The 24,309-nt window shown below is 51.8% G+C and overlaps 11 protein-coding genes across 11 annotated transcripts; 4 read left to right on the top strand and 7 right to left on the bottom strand.

Annotated features, from left to right (window-relative positions):
- Positions 1–4: 4 nt before the first annotated feature.
- On the top strand, positions 5–2,623 carry GT037_009394 (malonyl--acyl carrier protein transacylase; the record flags this gene model as incomplete). Its single annotated transcript, XM_038934441.1, has 8 exons — positions 5–54; positions 143–284; positions 338–424; positions 476–646; positions 729–869; positions 924–1,047; positions 1,273–1,506; positions 1,563–2,623. 8 exons carry the CDS (start codon positions 5–7, stop codon positions 2,621–2,623), a joined length of 2,010 nt encoding a protein of 669 aa, XP_038782716.1.
- A 364-nt stretch (positions 2,624–2,987) lies between these two features.
- GT037_009395 (uncharacterized protein) lies at positions 2,988–5,678 on the bottom strand (the record flags this gene model as incomplete). Its single annotated transcript, XM_038934442.1, has 4 exons — positions 2,988–3,797; positions 3,850–5,241; positions 5,290–5,383; positions 5,434–5,678. 4 exons carry the CDS (start codon positions 5,676–5,678, stop codon positions 2,988–2,990), a joined length of 2,541 nt encoding a protein of 846 aa, XP_038782717.1.
- Positions 5,679–5,981: 303 nt separating this feature from the next.
- Positions 5,982–7,157, top strand: GT037_009396 (methionyl-trna formyltransferase; the record flags this gene model as incomplete). The annotated part of the gene is made up of 2 exons (XM_038934443.1): positions 5,982–6,234; positions 6,283–7,157. 2 exons carry the CDS (start codon positions 5,982–5,984, stop codon positions 7,155–7,157), a joined length of 1,128 nt encoding a protein of 375 aa, XP_038782718.1.
- A 42-nt stretch (positions 7,158–7,199) lies between these two features.
- On the bottom strand, positions 7,200–8,749 carry GT037_009397 (uncharacterized protein; the record flags this gene model as incomplete). The annotated part of the gene is made up of 3 exons (XM_038934444.1): positions 7,200–8,169; positions 8,221–8,668; positions 8,719–8,749. 3 exons carry the CDS (start codon positions 8,747–8,749, stop codon positions 7,200–7,202), a joined length of 1,449 nt encoding a protein of 482 aa, XP_038782719.1.
- A 239-nt stretch (positions 8,750–8,988) lies between these two features.
- GT037_009398 (uncharacterized protein) lies at positions 8,989–11,255 on the top strand (the record flags this gene model as incomplete). Its single annotated transcript, XM_038934445.1, has 5 exons — positions 8,989–9,181; positions 9,237–9,869; positions 9,917–10,567; positions 10,616–10,952; positions 11,000–11,255. 5 exons carry the CDS (start codon positions 8,989–8,991, stop codon positions 11,253–11,255), a joined length of 2,070 nt encoding a protein of 689 aa, XP_038782720.1.
- Positions 11,256–11,963: 708 nt separating this feature from the next.
- Positions 11,964–13,670, bottom strand: GT037_009399 (uncharacterized protein; the record flags this gene model as incomplete). Its single annotated transcript, XM_038934446.1, has 4 exons — positions 11,964–12,281; positions 12,336–12,880; positions 13,046–13,222; positions 13,271–13,670. The coding sequence occupies 4 exons, from the start codon at positions 13,668–13,670 to the stop codon at positions 11,964–11,966; spliced, it is 1,440 nt and encodes a 479-aa protein (XP_038782721.1).
- Positions 13,671–16,973: 3,303 nt separating this feature from the next.
- GT037_009400 (uncharacterized protein) lies at positions 16,974–18,980 on the bottom strand (the record flags this gene model as incomplete). The annotated part of the gene is made up of 1 exon (XM_038934447.1): positions 16,974–18,980. The coding sequence occupies one exon, from the start codon at positions 18,978–18,980 to the stop codon at positions 16,974–16,976; it is 2,007 nt and encodes a 668-aa protein (XP_038782722.1).
- Positions 18,981–19,357: 377 nt separating this feature from the next.
- Positions 19,358–19,642, bottom strand: GT037_009401 (uncharacterized protein; the record flags this gene model as incomplete). Its single annotated transcript, XM_038934448.1, has 1 exon — positions 19,358–19,642. The coding sequence occupies one exon, from the start codon at positions 19,640–19,642 to the stop codon at positions 19,358–19,360; it is 285 nt and encodes a 94-aa protein (XP_038782723.1).
- A 1,018-nt stretch (positions 19,643–20,660) lies between these two features.
- GT037_009402 (uncharacterized protein) lies at positions 20,661–20,957 on the bottom strand (the record flags this gene model as incomplete). Its single annotated transcript, XM_038934449.1, has 1 exon — positions 20,661–20,957. The coding sequence occupies one exon, from the start codon at positions 20,955–20,957 to the stop codon at positions 20,661–20,663; it is 297 nt and encodes a 98-aa protein (XP_038782724.1).
- A 616-nt stretch (positions 20,958–21,573) lies between these two features.
- GT037_009403 (uncharacterized protein) lies at positions 21,574–21,768 on the bottom strand (the record flags this gene model as incomplete). Its single annotated transcript, XM_038934450.1, has 1 exon — positions 21,574–21,768. One exon carries the CDS (start codon positions 21,766–21,768, stop codon positions 21,574–21,576), a length of 195 nt encoding a protein of 64 aa, XP_038782725.1.
- A 321-nt stretch (positions 21,769–22,089) lies between these two features.
- GT037_009404 (peptide alpha-n-acetyltransferase nat2) lies at positions 22,090–22,943 on the top strand (the record flags this gene model as incomplete). Its single annotated transcript, XM_038934451.1, has 2 exons — positions 22,090–22,732; positions 22,786–22,943. Coding segments are annotated over 2 exons (801 nt in total), but the record flags the coding sequence as incomplete, so codon positions are not given.
- Positions 22,944–24,309: the final 1,366 nt, after the last annotated feature.

Consider the following 24,309-nt stretch of genomic DNA (forward strand, 5'->3'; position numbering starts at 1 on the left):
AAAGATGCCGTACGATCTCAAAGGCAGAAACGTGCTTATCACAGGTGGATCAGCGTACGTACAGGGCAACTCCTAAAAAGCCTTCAATTAATTATGCCATCTCTGTGTCACGTTAAAAGTTTGTCACTGACAATATCTCCAGTGGTCTCGGCGAACTCCTCAGTACGACGTTTGCCAGTGAAGGCGCGAACGTCGCTATCAATTACTTCAACCGTATCGAGCCGGCACAGAAAGTGCAAAAGGCATGCGAGGCACATGGCGTCAAAGCTATTGTAATCAAAGCAGTACGCTCATCGTATTCATGTTTGTAGTGAATGTAAGCTAAAGTGTCCGACAGGATATGACATCGACGGCAGAAGCAAAGCGAGCGGTTAGAGAGACAATTGAGCAGTTGGGTGGGCTGGACATTGTGCTCGCTAACGCAGTATGTATAAACAGATACCGATGAGAGAGAATGCTGCTAACGCCAATGCAGGGCTGGACGCGTTTCGCTGAATGGAAAGACCTCGACTCCATGAGCGAAGAAGAGTGGGATAAGTGCTGGAATGCAAATGTCAAAGTACCCAAGGCGATACTCTCTGAAGCGAGGGCTACTTTCGATGCCAATCCGGATGGTGGACTTATGATTACTACTGGTAGCATTGCGGTACGCTGCCCCTCTGATGCACTCTTGATTCACGTTCAGGCCAAAGGTCTAGTAGTAACTGCATGCTGATCGTGAAGTACAGGGTGTCAGCCAAGGCGGATCAAGCATGCCATACTCGGTTACCAAAGCAGCACAACTTCAGCTGGTCAAATGTCTGGCAGTCACTGTTGGACCCAAGATCCGTGTCAATACGGTCCTCCCGGGCTTACTACTGACTGAATGGGTACGACGAAGAAGCTCTCCTAGCACCTTGTATTGGATGCTAACACTATCTCAGGGCCTCAAATATTCGCAGGAGAAGATCGAACAGTTGAAGAACCTTGCAGCACTGAAGCATGAGACATTCCTGGATGATTGTGCAGCTGCGTTCGTGATGCTGGCAAAGAACACTAGTATGACTGGTATGCGCATTCAGGTTGATGGTGGACTGAACATCCAGGGCGCATAGAGTGCGGTAGAACAGACATTGTGGTCATGTCCCAGGATCATCATCAAGTTAGCAATGGAAAGAATCATGGTGAAGACTCGCAAGTTTGTCAACTGCCTCGGCGCCGATTTGTCGCGGAAAAGGAAGAGACCTCGGCCGTGGGGATGCTGTCACCCCACGACGCTAAACCGAGCTGCAGGGCACCTCACGTCAATTCCCCGCGTCCCGAACCTCCGCATCTCCGCAGAGCTTCCAGAGATCAACACCATGTCTACTTCTCTCAGTGCCGCTTCCAGAGCGGCCCCGCGTCTAACGCGACGGTGCATGCGATGCGGCGAGCGGAGCGACAATTGTCAGCCCGCGCGACGGCGCTGGATGAGCAGCGTACGAGACGCGCCAGCCAAGAGACCAAAGACTGCCATCTTCTTTCCTGGTACTTGTTCCTAGCTTCTGCAAACCTCACTATTCCACCATGCTAAGCAGCAACAGGTCAGGGCGTACAGCGAGTGGGAATGTGCACACCGTGGCTGGAAGCCTTCCCCAACACCGCAAAACCCATCCTCGAGGAAATCGACGAAACCCTCAAACTTCCCCTAACCAAGACGATAGAGTCTGGTACCAATGCCGAACTCACACAAACCGAGAATGCGCAGCCGGCCATCATGGCAACCTCGATCCTCATACTGCGGATACTGGAGAGGGACTTTGGCTTCAAGACTAGTGAGCGCGTAGACATCACACTGGGACATTCACTGGGCGAGTTTGCGGCACTAGTAGCAGGCGGCTACCTCACATTCCGGGACGCATTAAACATGGTACGGAGACGAGCCGAAGTCATGAGTAGATGCAGTCAAGAAGCAGTTGCAGAGGAAGGCGGCGAGTTTGGCATGGTCGCCCTAGTCTGCGAGTCCGAAGAGCACATGCAAGCACTCATCAACGGTATCCATGAATTTCTTGCCCTGGGCTCTAAAGCAGACTCCCACGACCATCTACCAGCCGTTCAACAAGTCTCAATCGCAAATCTCAACTCGAAGAACCAAATCGTCCTCAGCGGCAGCATCACCCGCATCAACACCCTGCTCACGAATTTACGTCAATTCGGCGGCCACGATCCACGCCACGTACGCTTAAAATCCGACGCGCCCTTCCACAGCCTCCTCATGAAGCCCGCTCAAGAAACCATGAAACGCATACTCCACAAAGAAACTCAAGATGGACGTGACATCGTTACATGGCCAGGCATCATGCCTTGCATATCAAATGTATCTGGCAAGCCCTTCCAGGACAAAGAGCAGCTGAAGGATCTTCTAGCACGTAGCTGTGTCGAGACGGTACAGTGGTGGAAGAGCGTAAAATATCTGCACGAGCAAGAGAAGATCATGCGTTATGTGGGTATTGGTCCAGGGAAAGTGGGCAGAAATCTTGTGGGTAAAGAAGTGGGTATGAAGGGCTCCGTCAAAGGAGGCGGTGTCTGGGGTATTACGAGTCCGAAGGAGATGGAGGAAGTGGTCAGGGCATTGGATGACACCGAGCATGTTGAGGCGGATTGAAATTTCCGAATTCGCGTTTACGACGATTCACGACAATCGCGCCATGACTGGAAAGATGGGCCGTGGTTCCTCGAGTTTAAAAAGTGTACAGATATACCCCAGTGTAGCGAATTTACGGTAATGCTGATGGACAGACCTGATTGAGTCGCGCCAGTTCGAACGGTTTATTGAATATGTAAGTGAAAGTGGTTATGATCAGGAGGACGTCATGAGCAGTGGCACACTCCTCCCCTTTTCATCACCGCATTTGACACGCTCAAACAAACAATGGGGTGACGGGATGACGGGGTGAGCTGACACTAGAGACGAACTGAACCTCACTCTTGTCTATCGAAGCATTCTCATTCCTGACTGACCGCCAACTCTATCTATTCAAACTCAACAACTCCTCAACATACCTCCTGGCATCAATACCAATCCCCTCTGCCAACCCCTTGGGTCCCCAACCCGCTGCCGCTCCCCCCATCCTCTGATTCTGACCTCTGCCACCACCCATACCAAGACCACTCCACATACCACTTGCAAAGCGACTCGAGCTCTTCGTACTTCCTGGCTGACTATCCCTCGCGCGGCGAACTAAGAACGCTTCCCGGAGTTCATTTGTGTTGAACTGTGCGGAGCCAGACCTTTCGTTGGAATTGTTCTGCGAGTCTTGCTGGGCAGCTGCGTCTTCGGAGCTGACTTGCGAAGGCGGGAGACGCATCCAGACGACCCACCATCCGCGCGAAGTCTTGCACGTACGTTCTATTTCAGAGAGGTCGCGGCGCGTACCTGCTACCGTGGCTAGGATCTGGGAGTGGACGTTGAGGGCTTCGACTCTGCTCCAGCCGAGGGAGCTGGTACTGCTGCTGCCCAGGCCTTCGGCTAGCAAGGTTCCTGGGTCGGGAATGTTGGGCAGACTGGAATGGATTGTGTATGTGCGGGGGTCGAAGACAACATCGTAAACGGCCTGTGTGTTAGGGCCAGAGTTCGGGCCTGAACCGCCGGTTGAGGCTTCGGTTGTGTAGTGGTTGGAGACGGCGTGAAGACGCGCGGCGACGTTTGCAGGGGAGGTGCTTTTGTCCAGGGAGCGGTGGAGGGGTGAGAAGAAGTTGTGGATGTCGCGGTAGAATGATGCGACGCCTAAAGAATGCGTGCGGTGTTCGAAGAGGAATGTGTAGACGAATGGACGGTGCTGGGTTGAGTATTAGCCGGGTCTTATATGTCGTCGATGCTGTCCAACTTACCACGTAAACGACAGGTCGTAACCGGGCTAGATTACTTCCTGCCGTCGTCGGTTGCACTCTCATATCCTTCTCGTACTGTGGAGTCTCGTCCGAATCACCGTCTCCTGTTTGCAGTGAGGCAGCTCGCCCGTCGACCTCCACATGTATAGTCCGCAGTGGTATTCGGTTGTTCCAATCACCCTCTCCGTTCTCGTCGTCGACTTCCAAGTCTTGCAGATCCCCCTTGAGCCCTACGAGAAAGTACCCATCGTTCTCTAGGCGTATCTGTTGCTTTATCTTCTCTTCTGCTGGGTCTACATCGGGTGTAGGATCGACGTAGCGCATCGCTGTGGGGGAAGGTGTTTGTTCGCGTACCGGTTGTGGTACCGGAGCTGGCGCTGGAGCAGCAGAACCCGAGGTCTCTACGCTCTTGTTTCCGCTTCCGCCCCATGCTGTCCCGTAGCCGAGGGTCATATATTTCATCCACGTCTCGGTGTCACCCAGAGACGATAGCATTGTCTGAGACTCGGGCGCAGTTGAAGTGGCCTGAGATTTGTTGTTATCGACGGCGGCTGCTGCCTTATCAAGGGAGTTCTCAGCCGCTTTGACAATCGGTGGAGGGATACCAGGTGGCAGGTCTGAGCCATCGTTCGATACTGGACGCAGCCTTTGGTCCCGCATTGGAGGCGATGGTTCGGGCTCGGACTCGGGCTTCAGATTTCTCCTCCGCCGTTTCCTGCGATCAGAAGTCGGGTTGTCTCGTATGCCGTAAGCATACTCGCCATGAGCGTAGATGGTCTCTACCCAGTGGGACAAGTCCCGCAGCGACTTCCGGCTTACCGCTCCCAGGCCTGAAAAGACAACGCCATCAGCGGCATGGGCATTTCTCCCGACCCCTATCCAGGGTTCCAATTCGGAAACTTCGAGTGTTTTTGGGTTTGTAGAGGTTTTGGCTTGTTGCAACGGCGATGCTTCGCCGAAGCGGGATACCATGACATCCACGAGACCTGATGTTCTGCGTGCAAAGTCCTCTAGCACATCCCGCTCGCTGCTACCCCACTCCTCTTCTCCAACACCCATGCCCAACTCTCCGCCTGCTGCCAATTTCATGCCACCGTATATGTCCACCGCAGGGCTTCCATGTAGTAGCACGTCCCAATTGCTCGCAAACCGCGACCAGTATCTGTCTAGTATGCTGCAGAACTTGCTGCGGCCGTGTTTGGCGAACATGGCCTCCATTGTCGAGCCATGATGAAGCAGGAAGATGGACTGGGCGCGGGCGAGTTGTTGGATCAGCAGTGCAGGCGGGCTGACTTCGCGTGATGAGTACTCGATTACGGGCTCGGTGGTGTCGGTGCTCGAATCGGTTCGTGTGAGGCCGCCAGCAGCGGGTAGTTGTGTGAGGTCAATCGACTACCGTGGTGTCAGTTGTAGTCTACTAAGCATGTGGAATGTGCATACTGCCAATATCCACCACCCGTCTTCCAATTCACGCAGAACAATACGCGTCTTCTGCGTTTCTACAGAATCAACTGCCTCGCCATCAGAGAAGCTCCTATGCTTGATCAGCTTTGATATACGGAAGGTGCTTGCCACGCGACCTACTTCGCAAAGCCTACCATGCCCTGAGCTAGCCCGACCTGACGCAGCTTCTCATTCTCCTGCTCGCGCAGCTCCTCTTCCCTCTCTGTATCGCCATCTCTCAGTTTGGAGCGTGTCTTGGCGGCCTTGGAGTAATAGAAGACAATCTGCTGGTCGAATGTCTCATCTGACCTTCCGAGGGAAGGGTTGTATATGGCTAGGAAGGAGAGTTGCGCCGGAACGACCTTGGAGCCCGCCGTGGACGACATTCCAGCATTCTTCGAAGTGCCTGGTCGCGAGCGCTTCGGGTGGTTTTGGGTGAGGGATGAATGGCGTCACACGTGCGGAAGAGACGCGGAGAAGAAGACAACCAGCCACCGTGCCAACCTCAACAACAAGCGGTCGCTGTGGACTATTTGTATTCCATGATCAAAGATTGCGATGCATCGCGATGCGGCGCCAGGCGGCAAGGATGCACCCGATTGTCGTGGTGAAGATGCCCCACGAGATCTCGATCGCAACGTCCAGATCCTGCGGCGCGGCATTTGTCGCCGAACTTCCTCACTCTGACCATGTTCTGCAGGCTACGAGGCCGCGTCTACTCCCTGGTCCAGACTCCACACTGTCGCTATAGCTCTACAGCAGTTCCCGCTCGGACGTCGGAGCCTTTGCGGATATTGTTCTGCGGTTCTGACAATTTCAGCATCACATCACTGCGCGCCGTAGCAGACGCGAAGCGGCATGTGCCGAAACTCATAGAGAGCATCGATGTAGTCCATCGACCAGCGAAGCCTACCGGACGAGGACTGAAAAAATTAAGAGAGGGTAGAAACGTCTTTTGGCCGCCACACAACATCAATTGACAAGATTCAGTTCCTATCAAGCAGGTAGCTACCGAAGAGCTCAATCTACCTACTCATGTGATCGACACCTTCACAGGCTGGACGCCACCCAACCCCATAGATGTCGTCATCGCCGTATCCTTCGGCCTCCTTGTCCCACCGAGGATCCTCAACTATGCGCAATACGGCGGCCTGAACGTCCATCCTTCTCTGCTGCCCGATCTGCGTGGCCCAGCGCCCATCGAACATGCCATACTGAAGAGGCGGCAGTACACCGGTGTCTCTGTGCAAACACTACATCCAAGGCATTTCGACCAGGGTACTATCCTTGCCCAAACCCCCATGCCTGGCCATGACATTAGCCTTTCTCGCGATACTCCTGATATGGCTCGGGTTGTAGAGCAACAGCTTGCCACTGCCGGGGCAGAAATGCTGGTAGAGGTCTTGAAGCAACGCAAATTTGTGCCTCCGCACGAGCCCGTCGGATGGTACGCACACTCCAACGGTCCAATTGACCACGCACCAAAGATCACCAAGCAAGATCGCTATGTTGATTTCGAAAAACATACCGCGGCAGACGTCATTGCCAAATGGAACGCACTTGGCGACCTGTGGTGTCTGCTACCCACGGGTGAGCGGCTGATACTACACGACGTGCTTGATCCAATGCTACCAGACGATGATGAGTATGTCACGATGAAACCGGGACTCTTTGTGGATTCAGAGTTGAAGGGCTTGCTCTGGTTTAGAGGAGCGTGTGGTAAAATGGGAAATGTGCTCAGTAGCACATTAGAAGGGGGCAAGAAGGGACAAGGGAATGCGAAGTTGCTACAACTGTTCGGTCCCCCAAGAAATTCAAGTGTGGGAGATATGCCTTTAATGCGTCCTTTACACAGGGTTATCTGACAGCGCTGTCTCGCCCGAATACTGAACTACCAAACTGTACAGTCAACGAACTCGCTCTTGCTTCTCCCATTCTTCTTTAGCATCCTCGAACTCCTCAATCTCTTTCATCACCCGCACGCTCTTCGATGTGGTCTGTACTTGGTCCAAAGCAGTTGCGAAGCCTGAAGAGTCCGAAATCTCGTAGAATAGCTGTCGCGTCCCTCTAGAGCTGTTTTCCACTGCCTCATTTAGCGCCCCCAACAGCATCAGGAAACATTCGTCCTTCTCTCTCGGGGGCGCTTTGTGGTTGACAAAGCGAGAAAATCCCTCAGTCCAACGATCGATCTCATTCCTCAGCTCCTGCGTCTGCTGCTTGCCTTCCACCGTCGACTGAAAGATGTAGGGTATACAAGCTTGGAGCTCCTGGCTGGTGGGCATGATACCCGTCAGGAAAGATGGCTTCGGAACTCTCTTCAGCTGTGCGTGTTGCCGCAGAAAAGCTTGATATTCTTTTGCTCCGAAAGCACGGCGTTCATTGTTGAGCTTGACAGTAGCGACTGACAGCTCGCTGTGGCCTTGTAGATCTTCCTTACAAAATTCGCTTTCATCAGTTGCCTGACTTTTCCAAGACGTAGCATGCACGGCTCCTTGCGTTGAATCTCCTTTTGAGACCGCTCCGACGTATGCTTTCGCCGTTGACGTTGTATATGGTAGATCCGAGACGGCATACATCGCCACTGAAGGCAAATTTCTTCCTTGTTTCGCGACAGGGCCAGAAGACTCAAAGACTGATAAGCCACTCGGTGAACAGGTATCCGTACATAACTGCTTACAGGACAATGCTGTACCCTGTATTGTAGCCATCTCGACGACTTCTGTTACGGGAGTCGGTCGTGTGAGTATCGCGTGTATCTCTTGTACCATAGCTCGAAATCTTTCATCTGCAGCTGGGTTACGCAGTACATCTACTAACAAGGACTGCGTTACTTCATGATTCTTCTTACTATCTGCGTATGCGGATGCAGTGTTCGCCCTGCTGTGTTGTTAGTCGATATTGGCTCGAGATACAAGCCAAAATGCTTACCAGATCACAGAGGTCAACAGCAGGTTTATCGCATCGGTATGCGACTTAAGTTTCTCCCGATACTCTTGCAAAGACTGCTTCTCGTAGTCCCATCGCACTCTCTGCCAGTTGACTTGGATACTCTTCTTCACGTCTTCCAGCGTGCGTAGTTTCGATTTGCCCTTGTCCGCCTTACTCTCGACATCACGATACTTCTTCGTCACGCTATCTAGTTCTTGTAGCGTAGAAGCACAGGAGTTAATCATCACATCAAGCTTCTCTTTAAACCCTGACCCGCCATAACGGAAACCTGGCCGCGCAAGGACATCGTTCGAAACTTCTCCGAGGTGATCCAAGGCGCACTTCAAACTGAACAGCACTTCCTCGAGCTCTTTCAAGTCCCGCGATGCTGCCTGCCGTCCAGAGCTGATGCTCGCGTAGAGGTTATACGCTAATTGGCTGAGAAGGACTAGATGCAATTAGTACTCCTTCTACATCAATCCAGTTTCATCGACGTACTGATATCCCCTATTGAGAAGCCAAAAGACATGATCCTCAGTCTTTTTCCAAAATGAGGGAGATGGGTGCGTCGACCCGGCTGAATGCAACGAAAGCGGACGTGCGTGTGAGGCTGAGGTCACCCCACCTGACAAGGCTGAAAAGCTGAATGGCTGGCAGGCAGCCATCGAGCTGATTCAAATCTAAAGATAAGCATCCTACTCTCTCAACCCCTCTCTTACATAGCAGGTCTTCCAATACTTCAATCAAGACGCAGATCTGTTGCCTACTATGAGCTGCTCAACGTTGACCCAAGTCGTCCCGATAGGCTGCCGTAAGGTCGTGATCGAGGGCCTAGGGAGTTTACAGCATCTTGATCAGGTCAGCGAGGGTGAAACCAAAGCCGAGAGGCCTGCCTCGCCGTCGTTCTCTATGATCATACATGATGACGAGCCAATATCTGAGCTTTGGAATCGGATTGAAGGTTATCAATTCGTCCAACGTTCCTGATGATCAGGCTTTCTACTGACGCGAAGCAGAACACGGCTTCCAAAAGCCTCTAGAGCTCATAATCGACGATATACACTACCGCGAAGATACCCACAGATACGTCGTAAGCAACCATGACGAAGTCATTGTGGTCACGGACGACCAGATATCCACCAAGAACACAATCAGACTCACAGAATCGCTTATCTCACACGCAAACACTCATCATGGTCCAAGTATCGACTTTAATATCACTCCGCTATCTTCCTCGCAATGCGCCGTGGATACCAGTTGCGGATTTCACGTGTCTTTCGAACGAACACCGAGAATGCCGGATGACAACAGGTTGCACCAGCTGCCAGGCTCGTTGGGAAGTTACGACCTATTCAGTGTACAAGCATATTCTAACCGTCTTCCGAAAAGCATCAGTGAGAGTGGAGGTGTTTTCTTCCCCATGTGGCAGAGAGAAGCTATGTGGCTGAACTTCAAGCCAAAGCAGCACAAGTGGGCTGTTCGTGTTTTCATGGGCCATGTCAATACTATCTCGGGTCGCACGATAGAAGAGACTGCTAACAAAGAGGTCGAGGATCAGCAGCAAGATTATATCGTTATACCTGGTCAACCATGGTTAGATGGTATTTGTGTAGCGCCTGGCGTAGTTCGCCAGTTTGTAGCTATGCCGCGTACGTCACTGGCTTGCCTTTCATGAAACTCAGCTGACAGAAAGAAGTGGGGTCTGGATACACCGTCGAAGGCCAAAAGACGTCAAAAGAGCAGTATGGAGGTCTTCAACTTGAAATCACACCGGAACTCTTTCCGAAGCAGCGCTTGTGGTCGTATGGCAAGGACAAACATATCGTAAAGAGCGTACGCGGTTTTCCCAGCGGTCTTGATGAGATGAAGACACCTGAACAGCTTGGTAGAAATATCGGCGATGTTCTGAGATCGTACCCGGTCGATTCCATATATGAGGAGCCTCTCAAGATAAGGCATCTTGCAAAACCAGGATCGTATATCACGTGTAGAGTAGGTTCATCTAAAACCTACGTGGGTCTCTCGCTAACCTATATGTTTGAGGTGATCGCCCAAATGCGTTTTGCCACGCTGCAACCTATTAGATTGAGCCCAAGTTACAGCTCCTGTGTACGCTGCGACACCAACAGTGGTAGTCTGGGGCAACTGCCAATGGCCCCCATTAAAGACACATCGGAGATCCGGAGTGAATCAGCACCCGACGGTCTTTTGCCCGAACAAGTGACAGAGTTTTCGAGCAAGACAGAAAGCTTGGATTACAGCTCTGAGGATAACACTAAAAGAGAACTCGAGGTCAATGATGCGAGAGACATCAGTGCCATGGGTCTAGCCGCTGGCGGAAAACTGAGTAGGGCTAAATACACGTTCGTCCTACTTTTACTAACCCAGAATGTAGTTCAAGATATATACAAAGATCCATACCCAGCCACATTATGGAACCACTCTGCTGCACGCGTTCTCCATGTGCACATCCTCGACCCAGTAAGCTGCGAAAAGGTAACGCACATCGTGCCACGGTCTCCGTCGATGGATGCCAAAACGTACACCGAAGCTTCTGGACAATTTTTTGTTGTAAAAGAAAAGGTAGACGAGCGCCTCGACGGAGGTGATTTCGACAATGTGAAGAGTGTTATCCAGATGGACCAACAGGTCGGCATCAGTACTGAACCAGAGTTTGACCCAACAAAGCCGAAGATGTGCACGACATGCGAACTTCGACTGTGTGACTGCATGTACGTAACTCTTCTTCAGCTGTGCCTCTTCTTCCTAACACAGCCAGTATCCGTCCCTGTGACCACCAATTCTGCAACATCTGCATCAAGAGGATTGAGCAGAACAGCAACGAGGATTCTGCCTCAGCGCAAAGAGAATGGAAGTGTCCGACATGTGACAGCATGGTTTCGCACGTAGCAGGTTTTTCGGCTCCTATGAATCTGCCAGGCGAGGAGCCATTGCGCGTCAAAGTCCCGGTTAATGTGCTGGAAGTTGAAGACGGTAGGGTGAGATTTGAAAGTGTGCAGAGGACCAGAATCTAGGGCTGATGTTATATGAGTGCATGAAAGGCGGAAATGCCTGTGCTTCTGAAGATAGCAATCTGCGTCCTTTGAACATGTGTAATCTTTGCAGCAAGGGAACTATACGCAAACGCGATAACGCCGGCAGTCGACCGAATGTGTAACAAAAAAATATTTGCCTTATAGGGCATAGGAGCAACTGAGCGCGTCATCATGGTGTTTTGACCATAAGTAATGCTCACCCAACACGCAAAAAATAATCCTCCTCCGGGAAGGCTCGAACTTCCAACCTCCTGATAGCCACTGGTGTAACAGTCAGACGCGCTAGCCAATTGCGCCACAGAGGATTGTTTGATGAAGTGCTGAGCAAGTTTGATTTATAAGAAAGAATCGATTGGAAATGCTCGTCGCGTCGCGTCCGCAACAAGATAGAGTTACTTAGCGTATGCTCAAGTGGGGTAGCTAACCCCCACTTAAGATGTTACCGGAGGTTCCATCACCAAGCATAGCAGAACAACCATTACGATGAGAGCGAAGCAAGGGACAATTCATAACAACACCATAGTGGGCTGGATATGTGAACATCGCAAGCAAAGATGCAACCATGTTTCGATAAGCGTCTATGTTCTATGTTTCTCTCCATGCTCATGTAAAATACCCTGGCAATTTCTTTTTCCAAAGCGCATCAAGTCGCTGTTATTGCAGACACTCCACGTGAACGTCTCTTCATCATCTCAGTGGCCTCATCGGTATGTCTGCGTCTTCTTCGTCTATTTGTTCACCTTCGAATTCCGGAGATATCAACCCCCTCTCTTCCTCGTCGTCTCCTCTTCCTATTGGCTCTACTTTCTTCGTCGGCGCCTCCTTGTTCATCGCAACATATATCGCCGAACCAAGGATGAGCGAGGATCCAGTTATGGATAAAGCGCCAGGTGTCGTGCCCCAGACCAGCTTGTCAAATGCGAGTGCGAAGAGCATTTGCATATAAACCATGTTTGTTGCGCGAGATGACTTCTCGTATTGAAGACCTGCGGCTAAGAGGAATTGCTAGGCGGTGTGAGTTAAGAAGCATAACACGGCGGCACTATGTAACAGACATACCATTACGAAACCGCAGACGCCCAGAAAGATCAGGTAGCACCAGTCTCTCAGGCTGTTCGGAAGCAGGAAGCCAACACCAGGTATGGTAAACATTGCCACTACGCTGACAATCGTACACCATGTTGCAAAGTAGTTGACGGATATGAGCGGATGTGCTCGCTTGCCGATCCATCGAATTGTGGTATATGCGCCTGCGGCTCCAATGACACCCAGCATTGCAATGCCTACTGCCACTGCTCGTTGCGTTGGCGTCACCGAATCATAGTCGGCGGCGAGACGATCGGGTGAAGATACAGTTGTGTTCGGTAGAAGAGCATCTAAGTCGCCGGTAGCAGGAGGAATAGGTGCGTCGGAATGCGACAGTGCAGAGAATAATGTAACAGGTCTTGCGATAAGAACAACGCCAAAGAGCGAGACGTAAGCAGCGATCTGTTCCATCCGGGTGAAAGGCTCATTGATGAAATATGAGCATGCCCAACAGGCGAGCGATGGTGCGAGAAACGTGATAACAGTGGCATCGGCCAGAGGCAGGTACAACAAAGAGTCTGTGATAGTCAGCACTATGACATGTGAAGTGGGCCCATATGATGTACTATGGAGTCCATCACAGCAGTGGGTGAGCAAGAATCCTCAAGCGCGACCGAGCATCTGACGAGCTGAGACGAGTTACTGTACCCACACGGTTCCTTGATCGAGGCTGCATAACTTACAGTACATTCCAAAGACTCCGAAGAAGCCGAAAAGCCCTCTAGCAACTAGCAACGAGCGGACTTCCTTCATTCCGAAAGGGAAGTGTTCTGTCTTCTTGTACCACATGTAGAAAGAGGAGCACGCCACGGTGATACTCATCCTCGCGAATAAGATTTGAAACGGGTGATATCCGTTGCCTATGACAGTCAGTACATGTAGCTATCGCTACCGGAGGGTCTTCGTACCCTTATTTCCTTCCATTTCTAGTATTCTCGTGGTAACATTCATCAGAGTTCCGAATAGCTGAGCGAGTAGAACAAGTGCGAGACCCTTGTTCGATGTCCATGATGCTTGGACTTTGCCTTTGAGGGTACGAGGAGGAGTGGGTAAGCGTGAAGCATATCTGTCATGGTATAGAGGAGCATAGTCTGGATTTTGACCAAATCGTATAATGTTCGAATCGTCTATTGATACAAGGGATGGGTCCGGGGAAGGAACACGAATTGCCCCGCGATGAACAGTTAGCGTATCATCCGTCTTATCACCGGTTTTTAGAGACGATTCAGCCTCGGGTTCGCGCTCGTTGAGCTGCTGCAGCGATTTATCATCGTTTTGAAGAGAGGTGGAGAGCGATGCCTGTACCATAGTGTTTCATGGAGGAATGATAGAGGGTTGCAGGTCGGTGACGGTGACATGAAGACATGATGGACGGCGAACGAAACGCCAGCCACGGGCGCCAATTGTGAATTAGGAAGGCGGCAATCCAGTCGACGAGTCACAGGCACGCGACACTGCCCCAGATCCACACTTGAGCCCCTCCTTCGCGTAGCTTTCCCTTAGACCCCGCTGGTTCATCGAAGAGTATCCATTTTAGACGCGATCACTTCTCTAGTTCTCAAAGACTTGATATGTGTTGAAGTAACTGCAGAGGACGTTTGTTTTTTCATAATGACGTTGGCCTACCTACCCCGCCATTATCGATCCATGCAGATACCTCGGTCCAACCTTGGCAATCAATGCGGCGGGTCAGTTGGCACATGAAGACGACTTTTTCAAACGTAGGGGTGTATCATGTAGGAAGAACGAGTGAGCATTGCCTGACTCATGTATTTGGTGATACTCACATCCTATCAGCAGTTCACACTGAACCCTGCTACCATCGAATCTCCCACCTAGGCAGCTCCTTCTCTTTTGGTTCCGCATGAATACCTGCCAAATTCGATCAACATCGGAATGAAGTTGCCCACATATAAGACAAGGCTATTCGGCCCTTTTCCTGTCGTTAAGGCCATGCGACCCGTATTTTACAGAGGCAGCCATGTTCGCGATTGTTGGTACACAGGCGCACTTGGTGACCGACACTATCCTTGAGAACGCGGAGGACCAACCCGTTCCTTCTCTGATCGCCCTCTCGTCACATTACTCCAATTGATGACAAACCCATTGGCACACCATCGCTATGCATGAGCTGTCAAGACAGAGTTAGAGGCGTTCTTTTGGGCGCTTCGCGCACCGAGAAGGTTTACTACACCGATCAACGGCAAGAGATGTTAGATGTCGGACATGACCAGCAACGCTTGCAGCCGTGTGGCTCAAACAAACTTCTCATCCACATGTAGGCGGACCAACGGCTGGCAGCCACAAAATGATGGCTTGGAAGCGATGCTGCAGATTTGGTGATAACCCATCGTAGGAGGAGATTTGCAGGGAGCACTTCCTTGGATCAAAGATCCCCCACACTATCTTCAAATCAGGCGTAACGTGCGGATCTCGTCACCAAACCCGCGATTCTAGACAACCCTTTATTTGTGAGCAATTCCTAATGATGGTCGCTATCTCGCAGCACACCATTACTAGTGTCAGTGGCGCTAGTCTGCCGCTCTTGAAAGTGGATTGCGGCATCTCCCAGCCCGTAAAACGGTGTCCAGCCGCTGCTCTAGTGGCACAACAGCATCGTCTGCCACATCGCTTGACCATGGGCAACGCTACTGCTCGTCACACAAATGATGCAAGCGAAGCCTTACCCCGGCCTGTCAGTCACACGTCTGTATACCGGGGTCGCGGAAGGCGAAAACTGGGATCCCCATTGTGTGTTACAAGTAGATGAGAACGACAACACCACAGCTGTCAGCGATAATTTATGAACTTTCTTTACGAACTTCGGGAAAAAGGTGCACACCATCTTTGCGTCATGGGTGGGCCCAATGATTGTGGCCATTGAGCTGCATCGAAAAAGGAAATAAGTGGTGGAGCGTTTCATAACGACTATCATGACTCGCAGGTATGGGGCGTATAAGGCTGGAACACACGGCAGCACGCGCTACACTCGACGTGATATTGGTGTGATGAGTGTCTTCCCTTTGTAGCGCTCATGCACGGCATCCAATCGCTATCGGTTCCCGTCAAGGAAACGTAATTTTCCAACAGAGTGGATCTACCCTCAGGGGTCGACAAGTCGAAGGGCAAGACGGTGTCTGCGGCAGATGGCCCCAACCCCCCTACAGCAAAAGTGCATTCCTTTTTGCAAACCCTAAATGCAAGACAAAATTCTCGGATTCGTAACCCTTTGTTTAGTGAGGCAGCTTTAGCCGTAGTGCTGCGTGGTTGCGGAAGGTCTCCCTTACAACGCATCGCCTAGGTTACATTCTGCCCAAGTAGACAATCCCAGGTGAAAACCACAGTTCACCACGCATTACCGACGTTTCAGGCTTGCCACGAGGGGAGGCAGCGTACGCACAGATCGACTGCAAATCTCCCGCTCAAGGCGCCCCACGGGAGCGCGCGTAAGGACAGCCCGTCGGCTAAAAGGGAATCAACAACGTGACCTAAGCGCGCTGTATCACCAACAGCTTGGCTTGATGCCCAAATACATGAACAATCGTGTATTTCTGTTGAAAGTTGGAAAAAGAAATAGTAGTGAGACACATGTCTATCTTGATGCTTCAAGTGGACAGTTTTGCCGACCTTTTGCGACTCGCCTACTCGACGTCGCAATTAAGTTTTAGGTCGCCGTTGAACAAAGCTAAGGGTTATATCATCGAGACTATGACGGTGCGCCTTGCGCGGGAATGGAGATATCCGGTAGTGGTGTCCTTTTTTTTGTCCATCACCACATCACGACGGCAATGTAAACACTTCGGAGATGGCGACGTTGGTGCCCAAGGAAGATCCATGTTGAGGAATACCAAGAAAAAAATCCTACTTCCTGGTCCATGTTCGATATGGATCGGCGTGGGGTGTTGGTAATACCGGTAAGGATGGGAAAGGGATATATCAGCGAAAGCGATATAGGTAGGGTGGGGCGAGACGGCATGAACGCGAACTATCGAACGGCCACATGGACAGTGGCAAGCGAGATTTTCTTTCCTAAAAATGCTGTAAGCACCATGAGATGATTAGTCTCGTCACCTTGTGACAGCTTGGAAAGTTTATGCTGTGGGACTTGGTGGCTTAGCTAAGACATTGATGGAGAGAATGAGTATCGTCGCGCGACTCGTACTGCGACTACCATCCCGCTGTGAAGAATACATGGCGCCTAGTTTTTTTTTGGATGATCAGTTGCATAGCGTGAGTTCATAGTGTTGAGATCGAACGATGAGAATAGGAGGACACTGCAGTGAGACTTCACTGTGCTTGCTCGCGAAACAATACTGAAAGAAGACTGACAGCGCATATGTCGTAAATCCTATTGATTTGGAGTAACCATGCAGTGCGATAACGGAGAATAAATGCAGCGAAGCAAACACAGCAGCCAGCAGGAAACCACCTTTGAGATCCGCCCAACCTATCCCGAAAGCAGCACGACAGTTACCGAGCACCACAGACTGTAAAGATGCCCATGTCAGCGGTGCCACATCGCTTGCTCGTCAAGTGTCGTACAGATACCGGTAAACCTTCCTTCATCCATGTAGATCCGACTCCACCTTCCTCATCATTACTTCTTGCCGCCTACAGTGGCCCCCTACCTAGCATCGCCCTAACGCCTGTTGCCGCAAAGTCATGCGCTCTTTCTCGGGAGCCCTGCTGGCCGGGTGCGGCGAATTTGCTTTGGCCACGCGCCTGACCACCGAAGCTTTGGTCGTCATACACGACCGAGTCGTTGGAAGCTACAATGTGCCTTTGGTACACTTCTTGCGTGCCCTCACTGAGTGTAAGGCGTTGCTCCGTGTTGCCTGATCCAAATGACTTCTTGAGTGCGGGGACGGACAGATAAGATGCTGTGCCATTCTGTCTGTTTTTCAAGTCTGAACTAAGGAATGCCTGGTTGCTGTAAGGCATCGAGCGTAAGCGTGTGTAGTCGAATGTCTTCAAGTCGTTTGGAAAGGCCAAGTCGCCTTGCTGTAGTACGTTTTTACTTCGGTCCATGCTTGCGTCAATGGTAACGTTGCCGCCTGCTGGTGCGTTGTAGGATGATAGAACCCAAAGAGGATACTCGAAGCTTCTAGAATAGTCGGAAGATGATGTATGTGTGCCTGTTGTCGACTGGCGAACGATCTGGTCGTTACCGCCGTTGCTGAGAGTGCCGACGTTGGAGAAGGTGAGCTTCTGTGTCCAAGTTACTGTTTTCGATCCTGTGGGTGTGTCAATGGTAGACCTGATGTCCACATTCCGAGTGACCTGTATAGAATAATCCAAAGATATGCCTTCACTGCCGTTCGAGTTTCCATGTGTTGTCGATTGCAGTGTGATGGCGGAAGTAGAGTGAGAGGTAGCAACTGTGCCAGTCGTAGGGTTGTTACTAGAGTCGAGCCAAACGAATATCTTTCCTGTAATGACCCAATTCGATCCGATCGCCGTCGTAAAATTCCCATGTCCACGACCATCATCGTCAACACTGACAACCTGTATTTCAAAGCTATGGGGCTGACCATCGCTGAGTAATGGTATGAACGGAGTGATGTCTATCTCGTCGTCCCGCAGATCAAATGCATCGATGCCTACGACCGGTCTCCAGAATCCCGGCACAACACCTCCAGTAAAGATGACGGGAAAGGGCCAGGCAACACCGGCCAAGATTCCGTCGATCAGAAGACGAAGCTCTCGGAAGGCCGAGTGACCATACAGTGTAGTGTCGTTGCCGAATGCGGTAGTGTCTGATGACAGTACGTTGCTCCACCAGAACTCTTCAGCGGCCTGACCACAAGCGGAGATTGAGAAGACAGCTTTCTTGGCGTTCTCTGGGAGTGTAGCACTGTTGACTGCTCTTGTTTCCGGGACGACGAACGCACTCGACGCATCCTCGCCAGACTTTCGTGCTGAGATTGGAATGATGACATCTGCGGGCTCGATCGCATCATCGGCAGTAAAGAAGGTCGCGGTCAGCGTGGTGTTCCAGAGACCAGTATAGGTATCGTCAACGATGTTGCCGAGATCAAAGATGATCTTCTGCGGCGTCTTGAACAGAGCAAGATAGCCGCTCATGTCCTTGACATAGCTCCATATGATGCCGCTCTGAGTCGGCTCAGCGGTGGAAGTACGGAATACCTCGGTGTCATCAAGGAACATTAAAGCAAGCCGGTCGAATTGTCGGCCAGCGGAAGTGACCGTAAAGTTGATCGTGACTCTGTTGAAGCTGCAGTTCGGTGGATTGTACTGACCAACAAAAGGTTGGCCGTACGAGTAGGCAAAAGTATGGACCATCAAAGTTTGCTGGCATGCGTCAGTTGGACTCAGGACCGGTGGCGTAACCTCAAGACACTCTAAAAGGGACGATTCGTTCGTAGCACGGTTTCTCAAGGACAAGGTCTGGGAACGGGACTGCGCAAACGAGGGTGTCGTCAATAGAGCGGAAGCAGATTGAGATAGCGTCATTAGTATTAAGAGCAGTGCCACGAGACGTGACTGTCCGTAGATGGGTGCTGCTCGTAAAGGTGATGCCAATTCTAATAATTCGCCATTGCGCCTTGCAGAAACTCCATCGCTCTTGCGCTTCCAGTTATACATGCTAAACGCCATTTTTGCAACCGGCCAGTAGTGGTTTGCTGTTTAACGCCGTTACTCCGTTGTTAGAGGTATCTCGGAAAAAGTCCAGGTATCTTGGTGCACCGATGAACGCCAAGTAAGAAATTCGATGTCGATATGTGATAGCCAGCTAGTTCAGGTCAGTACGTCATGGATTGGTGATAGTGCAAGGTAACTCACATCATCAATTCAAAAGTGCAGCAGGTGCCTCATTCGATATGCGGCGGAAGCTTGCGGAAAGTGGGTGTTGTAGACGAAGGCTTGGGAAAAGCAGTTGCGAGGTGGGTGGTGGTATGTGTGCCGTTCCGACGTCCGTGAATTTCTTCTGTCACCCGTCGAATGCGAATGAGAGCAGTATGTCCGGCGAGCTACTATTGGCCGCCTTTGTGATTGTCCCAAAAGCGTTTAGTAGCGTTGCGGACTACTTCGTTATCTCCAAATCGTGTGCGATAATAGTTCATAAGCGCGAACTCGTCTGGAGGCAGGATATAGGACTGTGGTTGAGCGTTTAGTTTTGACCAGACTACGGCGAGACGCTTTTCGAGGAATTGAGCAAGTTGCTGGTCAACGCCTCCTTCGCTGTTTTGAGCAACGTGGACAGCCTGACCGAGAGAGAGGTAGCCATGGCCTGCTATATATTCCGTGTTACCACCCATGTTGCTGTCTAATGCAGAGTATATTGGTTGGTGATGAAGCTAAACGAGAGAGGAAGGAGCGATTGGTGATAGTAGTGTTGACAAAGATAAGGAGCGTGAGAGTCGAAATGTATGTCAAGAGAGCGGTGACGGGTAGTGAGACACGGTGCAGAATAGGTGAGGAAGTAGTGCGGACAGGTAGTCTATATACCAAGGCATATTAATAGGCAGCTTGAGATTGAGACGAACCCACGTGGAGAAACAGGCAGATCCTGAACAGCAACTCATGCAGCTCTGCAGGGTAAGAGCTTAGTCGAAGCCTCAAACAGTTGGCTCCGGGAGCGTGCCGTTTTGGGCGCTGTCAAGTTGTGAAGCGAAGGAATGGGTGTAACACCAAAGCACAGTATCATCCCGCCGAATAATGTGAGAGGCAAGGGCCCTTGTCCGCCAGGAAGTCACAAACGGCGCCGAGCTTTGCAAGGGCAGGGCGATCAACTCCAGAGTCCAGCCGAGCTAGCAGGGGGGACAGACGACGCTGGCGCCGTTCAGAGAGGAGCCCTTGTCCGGTGCTTTGGAACGTCAGAGGGCAGAAGAACGCTCGTGACCACGGGCCAATCAAGGGGGTAATGCGGCGGCAAGAGGACGATGTTAAGGCCAGGTAGATGAAAAGTGGTCTCCATCACTCGTCAGCTCAGTACCCAAAGCTCAAAGTTTGAGACTGGTGCGGTTGCAGGGTTGTGGGAACGCCGAAAACTTTAAAGGATCAACTTGCAAACCTTCCCAGGCCCTCGCAGCCAGGCGCCGACCCGTGCTGCAGGATTGTTGCCGACAAAGTTGGACGAAAAGGAAGGGCGAGCCAGTTGATGGCAGGAGAAGGGCTCACTAAAGCAGAAGACTATACAGTTGTCGTTTGCGATGTCGTGATGCAGTTGTTCGGCAGTGGGAGTGGCGCCGGGAATTACAAACGCGTCGCCAGGCATCTGAACGAGTCGGCGACTGCAGCACAGCGGAACAATGTGTGGAACCTTGTCAGATCGAATCAGGCTAATGTAAAACGTTGAAGACTGTTAGAGGCCGGATGCGTCCGCGCGATGCCAACGCCCTCGATCAGCCACTCCACCGTCAGGACACAGGCAATTGTCCTATCCCAAGAGTGATGTGCCCCACCGCTTTGCCAAAGGTCACCCCATGCGTAGCGAGGCGACCGGATAATGACAAGCGGTCTAAAGGAGTGTGGGTAGTGGGTTGTGAAACGGTCGTGTTGGATGGATTTCTGTAACGGAGGGCTCTCCTGTTCCACCACCGGCGCTATCGGTACCAGCGAACAGGTTCGCATACAGACAAAATGGACCCGCACGGTCGATAATAAAGCTACGCGTGGTGCCCCCGCAATTTAGAATTCAAGATGCAGAGTAGGAATACGACGTGTGAAATGCAGTACGGCGCACCATGGTCCATGCTGCATGTCGAGCGAGGAGCAGGCTGGCACCCAGTAACGCCACACCTCGGGCGTGCTTGACGGGCTTTTGGAATTGCAAATGACCGGAGCGCTTGCGAGACATCACAATGATTTTCCTGGCCAAGCGAGGGTGAAGGAGTCAAGCGTGCATGGCTGCATGTGCTGCCCATGTTCCGCCCGCAAGGAGGCGTGTAGCTAGCCTGATTGGTACTGGGCTGCAACAGATGTTTGCAGGAAACACGCTTCGAGACTCCCCGAGGAAGTTCTTGGCCACAGTTGGGCTGATGCAGGCTGACGCTTCTGTCAGGCAATTCTGAGAATGTGCGCAAGACGTGATCCCTGGTCTGCCCTTGTCTTGGATCACGGCGGACATGTCGCAGCTGGCCAGAAACGCTGTCGTATAGAGAGACTGAAGGCGTTGAGGAAATGAGACGGTTCTACTCTCGCAAAGACAGGCGAGACAGAGTTGAATCCCAGCTCCACCGCCTCTGCCTCAAGCCATTCGGTCGGTGCGCCTTGACATGTCCCTCTGGCAGGATTCGTCATGCGACATGGCGATGACAAGCCTGAGGCAATGACTTTTGCGGTCAGTGACTCGGTAAACTCTGGGTCCATTCTGGGTCCATTCTAGCGCTGGTCGAAGACGGGACGTGTTGTGCATCTTCGATGTCTTCGAGACGAGAACCATGGTGTATGGATGATGCTCGTTAGCCCTACGGATTGCTCCGAGCGACAAAACCCAAGACGGCGTGTGAGGTCTACGGATAAAGCAGAGTCGGCAGCCGCGTTAGGAAGTCAGCATGCGCGAGCGGACGATGGCGCCATGGGCATTCGTGCGGCGACGGTGAATGCTCGGGGTGCGGAATTACTATTGGCCGGGGGCGGACCCTGGCAGAATTATATGGCAATAGTGACGCTGCAACAACGTTAGGTAGCTTTGGCGAGGACTTCCGGCACCACAGCGCTGTGACAGTGAGCCTGAGTCGACGACCACCGCCCCACGTGAAGACCGATTCACCTGCCGCCGCAACACTCGCCCGCCCATGCCATGAAGCCTCGAGTAGATCGCCTCTGGACTGCCCAGCTGCCGTTTGCGCGTGCCGCCAGAAGCGCCGCCTCACGACCATCAGCACCCTTCCTTCGCACCTTCTTCACGCCTACCCAATCCAGCGCCCCTTCCAGACTGGGAAATAAATCGCTCGAGCAAAGCGCCCTCCTGTTCTTCCGATACCAACGCTCTGCCCTCGCCCGCCGCTTCCGCTCTCTGCGCTTCAAAAGTGACAAGCCTACTGTCCAGTCGCACAACCCCACGCCGCACCTAGGCAGTCCTGAGCCTGCGCTGTCGGTATCACAGCGGCTCAAGAAGCTTTCCCGCGAATATGGGTGGACGGCGGTAGGAGTCTACCTGGGACTGTCACTCATTGACTTCCCCCTCTGCTTCATAGCAGTACGCTGGCTGGGAACCGACCGGATAGGCCACTATGAAGAAGTGCTGAAAAACGCCCTCTGGAGTGTTGTCCGCATAGTCGTCCCAGACGCCGGCAAGAAGCTAGAAGATGCAGGCGTCGAGGAAACCACTGCAGAGGCCACTGCGAGAGAAGGCTATGTCGAGGCTGGACGAAGTGTAGGACACAACGGTGGGTCAAACGCATGTATGGGAAACCTTTCTCTCTGGGGCAATGAACAACGCTGACAGCAGCCACAGCAATCTGGTCACAACTCGGACTAGCCTACCTCGTACACAAGTCCCTCATCTTCTTCCGCGTGCCACTCACCGCAGCCGTCCTCCCCAAGGTTGTCAAGACCCTGAGAAGCTGGGGCTACAATATTGGCAAGAGAAAGCCAAAGACCCCGCCAGTCTAGATCTGTTCCGAACAGACTTTCACGCAACCGCCACACGGCCCTTCGATATTACTCCCTGTACATTCATGCATTCACGACTCTGTAACAACATACACATGTAAGATACGAATGTAACAAGCGTAGCTCTTTTACATTCTAGTGCCAGCCCCTCAGCAGACCTAACGTCCCATGACGTTCGATCGCAATGTACATTTTTGGTCTTTGCCATAATGTCTTGACCATAGACAGCAGCCACTGATCTACTCAAATTATTCTTCTTTACCTCTTTCTCCCTCTGATACACAAGTTGGTCCAAAAGCTTTCCGTCGCCGGTGGGCCCCTTTGTAAAGCTATCGCGTTCACCTTCCGGTGAAGAGTCGTCAATTCCAACGTTAAATCCGGCATCTCACAACAAGGATCGTTTCAGGCCTCCCCCACGATCGCTCGCCAAACCTTGTCGGTCTAGACGTGCCGCGGAGTCCTCTCCGCACACTGCTCTCAAACCTAGCGCAACGACCCCCGCTGCTGGGAACGTTCCTTGAAGAACTTCAATCGTCGGCATGCCGCGTTTACACAGGGAAACACCCTGTGCGAAGCAAGGTACCAGCCGCGCAAACACCAGCGGTAATGTTATGCACAACATATAGGGAATGCAGGGGAACATAACCTAATCTTCGAGTGTACCGACCACATTGCTTTTGCCGGACCTGTATCATGGGATTCGTGGTGTAAATGTACCAAGCCAATCTATCGGCGTCGGAAAGACGCAAGCACCCGCCTATTCTTCGTATCTTGGGCTTACCTGGACCGCGGTATCGTGATTCCGCAAATCTTCGCCCAAGTTACGGACTTTTGTCGCGTGTGGCGATGGTGTTCTCACCCGAGCTTTACCCAGACACCCAGTTCACCCCTACCCACATCGGTCCTTTTCGTGTCGAAACTTTCCTTACACTCGGGATTTTTTCCTACACTCTGAATCTCTATGCTTACCCAATTCGTACCCTGAAGCCGTTCACACCGATGTAAATGTTAGCCTCGGAGGCATGTTTTCGAAACCTTGCATTCTCCTAATCGATAAAGTATGTGCTGTCTGGGCAGCTGATTGGTATCTCCACACTCCGTCTTCGTTACCATCATGCCGTCGGCCTCGGCGCTTGCCGACAGATTGTTGTATACACTACTCGTACTTCTCATGCATCCCAAACTGTCGGATTTCTGGTTTGCAAGCCCGAAATGGCCAGAACGTTCAACCTGGCATAACCACCACAAGAGCGCCTATTCTCGCCACATGTGCAGCCATCTTCGATCGCGATGTGATAGTCCCACAGACACTGCGGTAACTTGTTCCCGATGAAACGCGTTACAAGCATCCACACTAGTTTTTTTG

This window comes from Alternaria burnsii (assembly GCF_013036055.1).
Source record: "Alternaria burnsii strain CBS107.38 chromosome Unknown 728, whole genome shotgun sequence".
Classification (NCBI taxonomy): domain Eukaryota; kingdom Fungi; phylum Ascomycota; class Dothideomycetes; order Pleosporales; family Pleosporaceae; genus Alternaria; species Alternaria burnsii.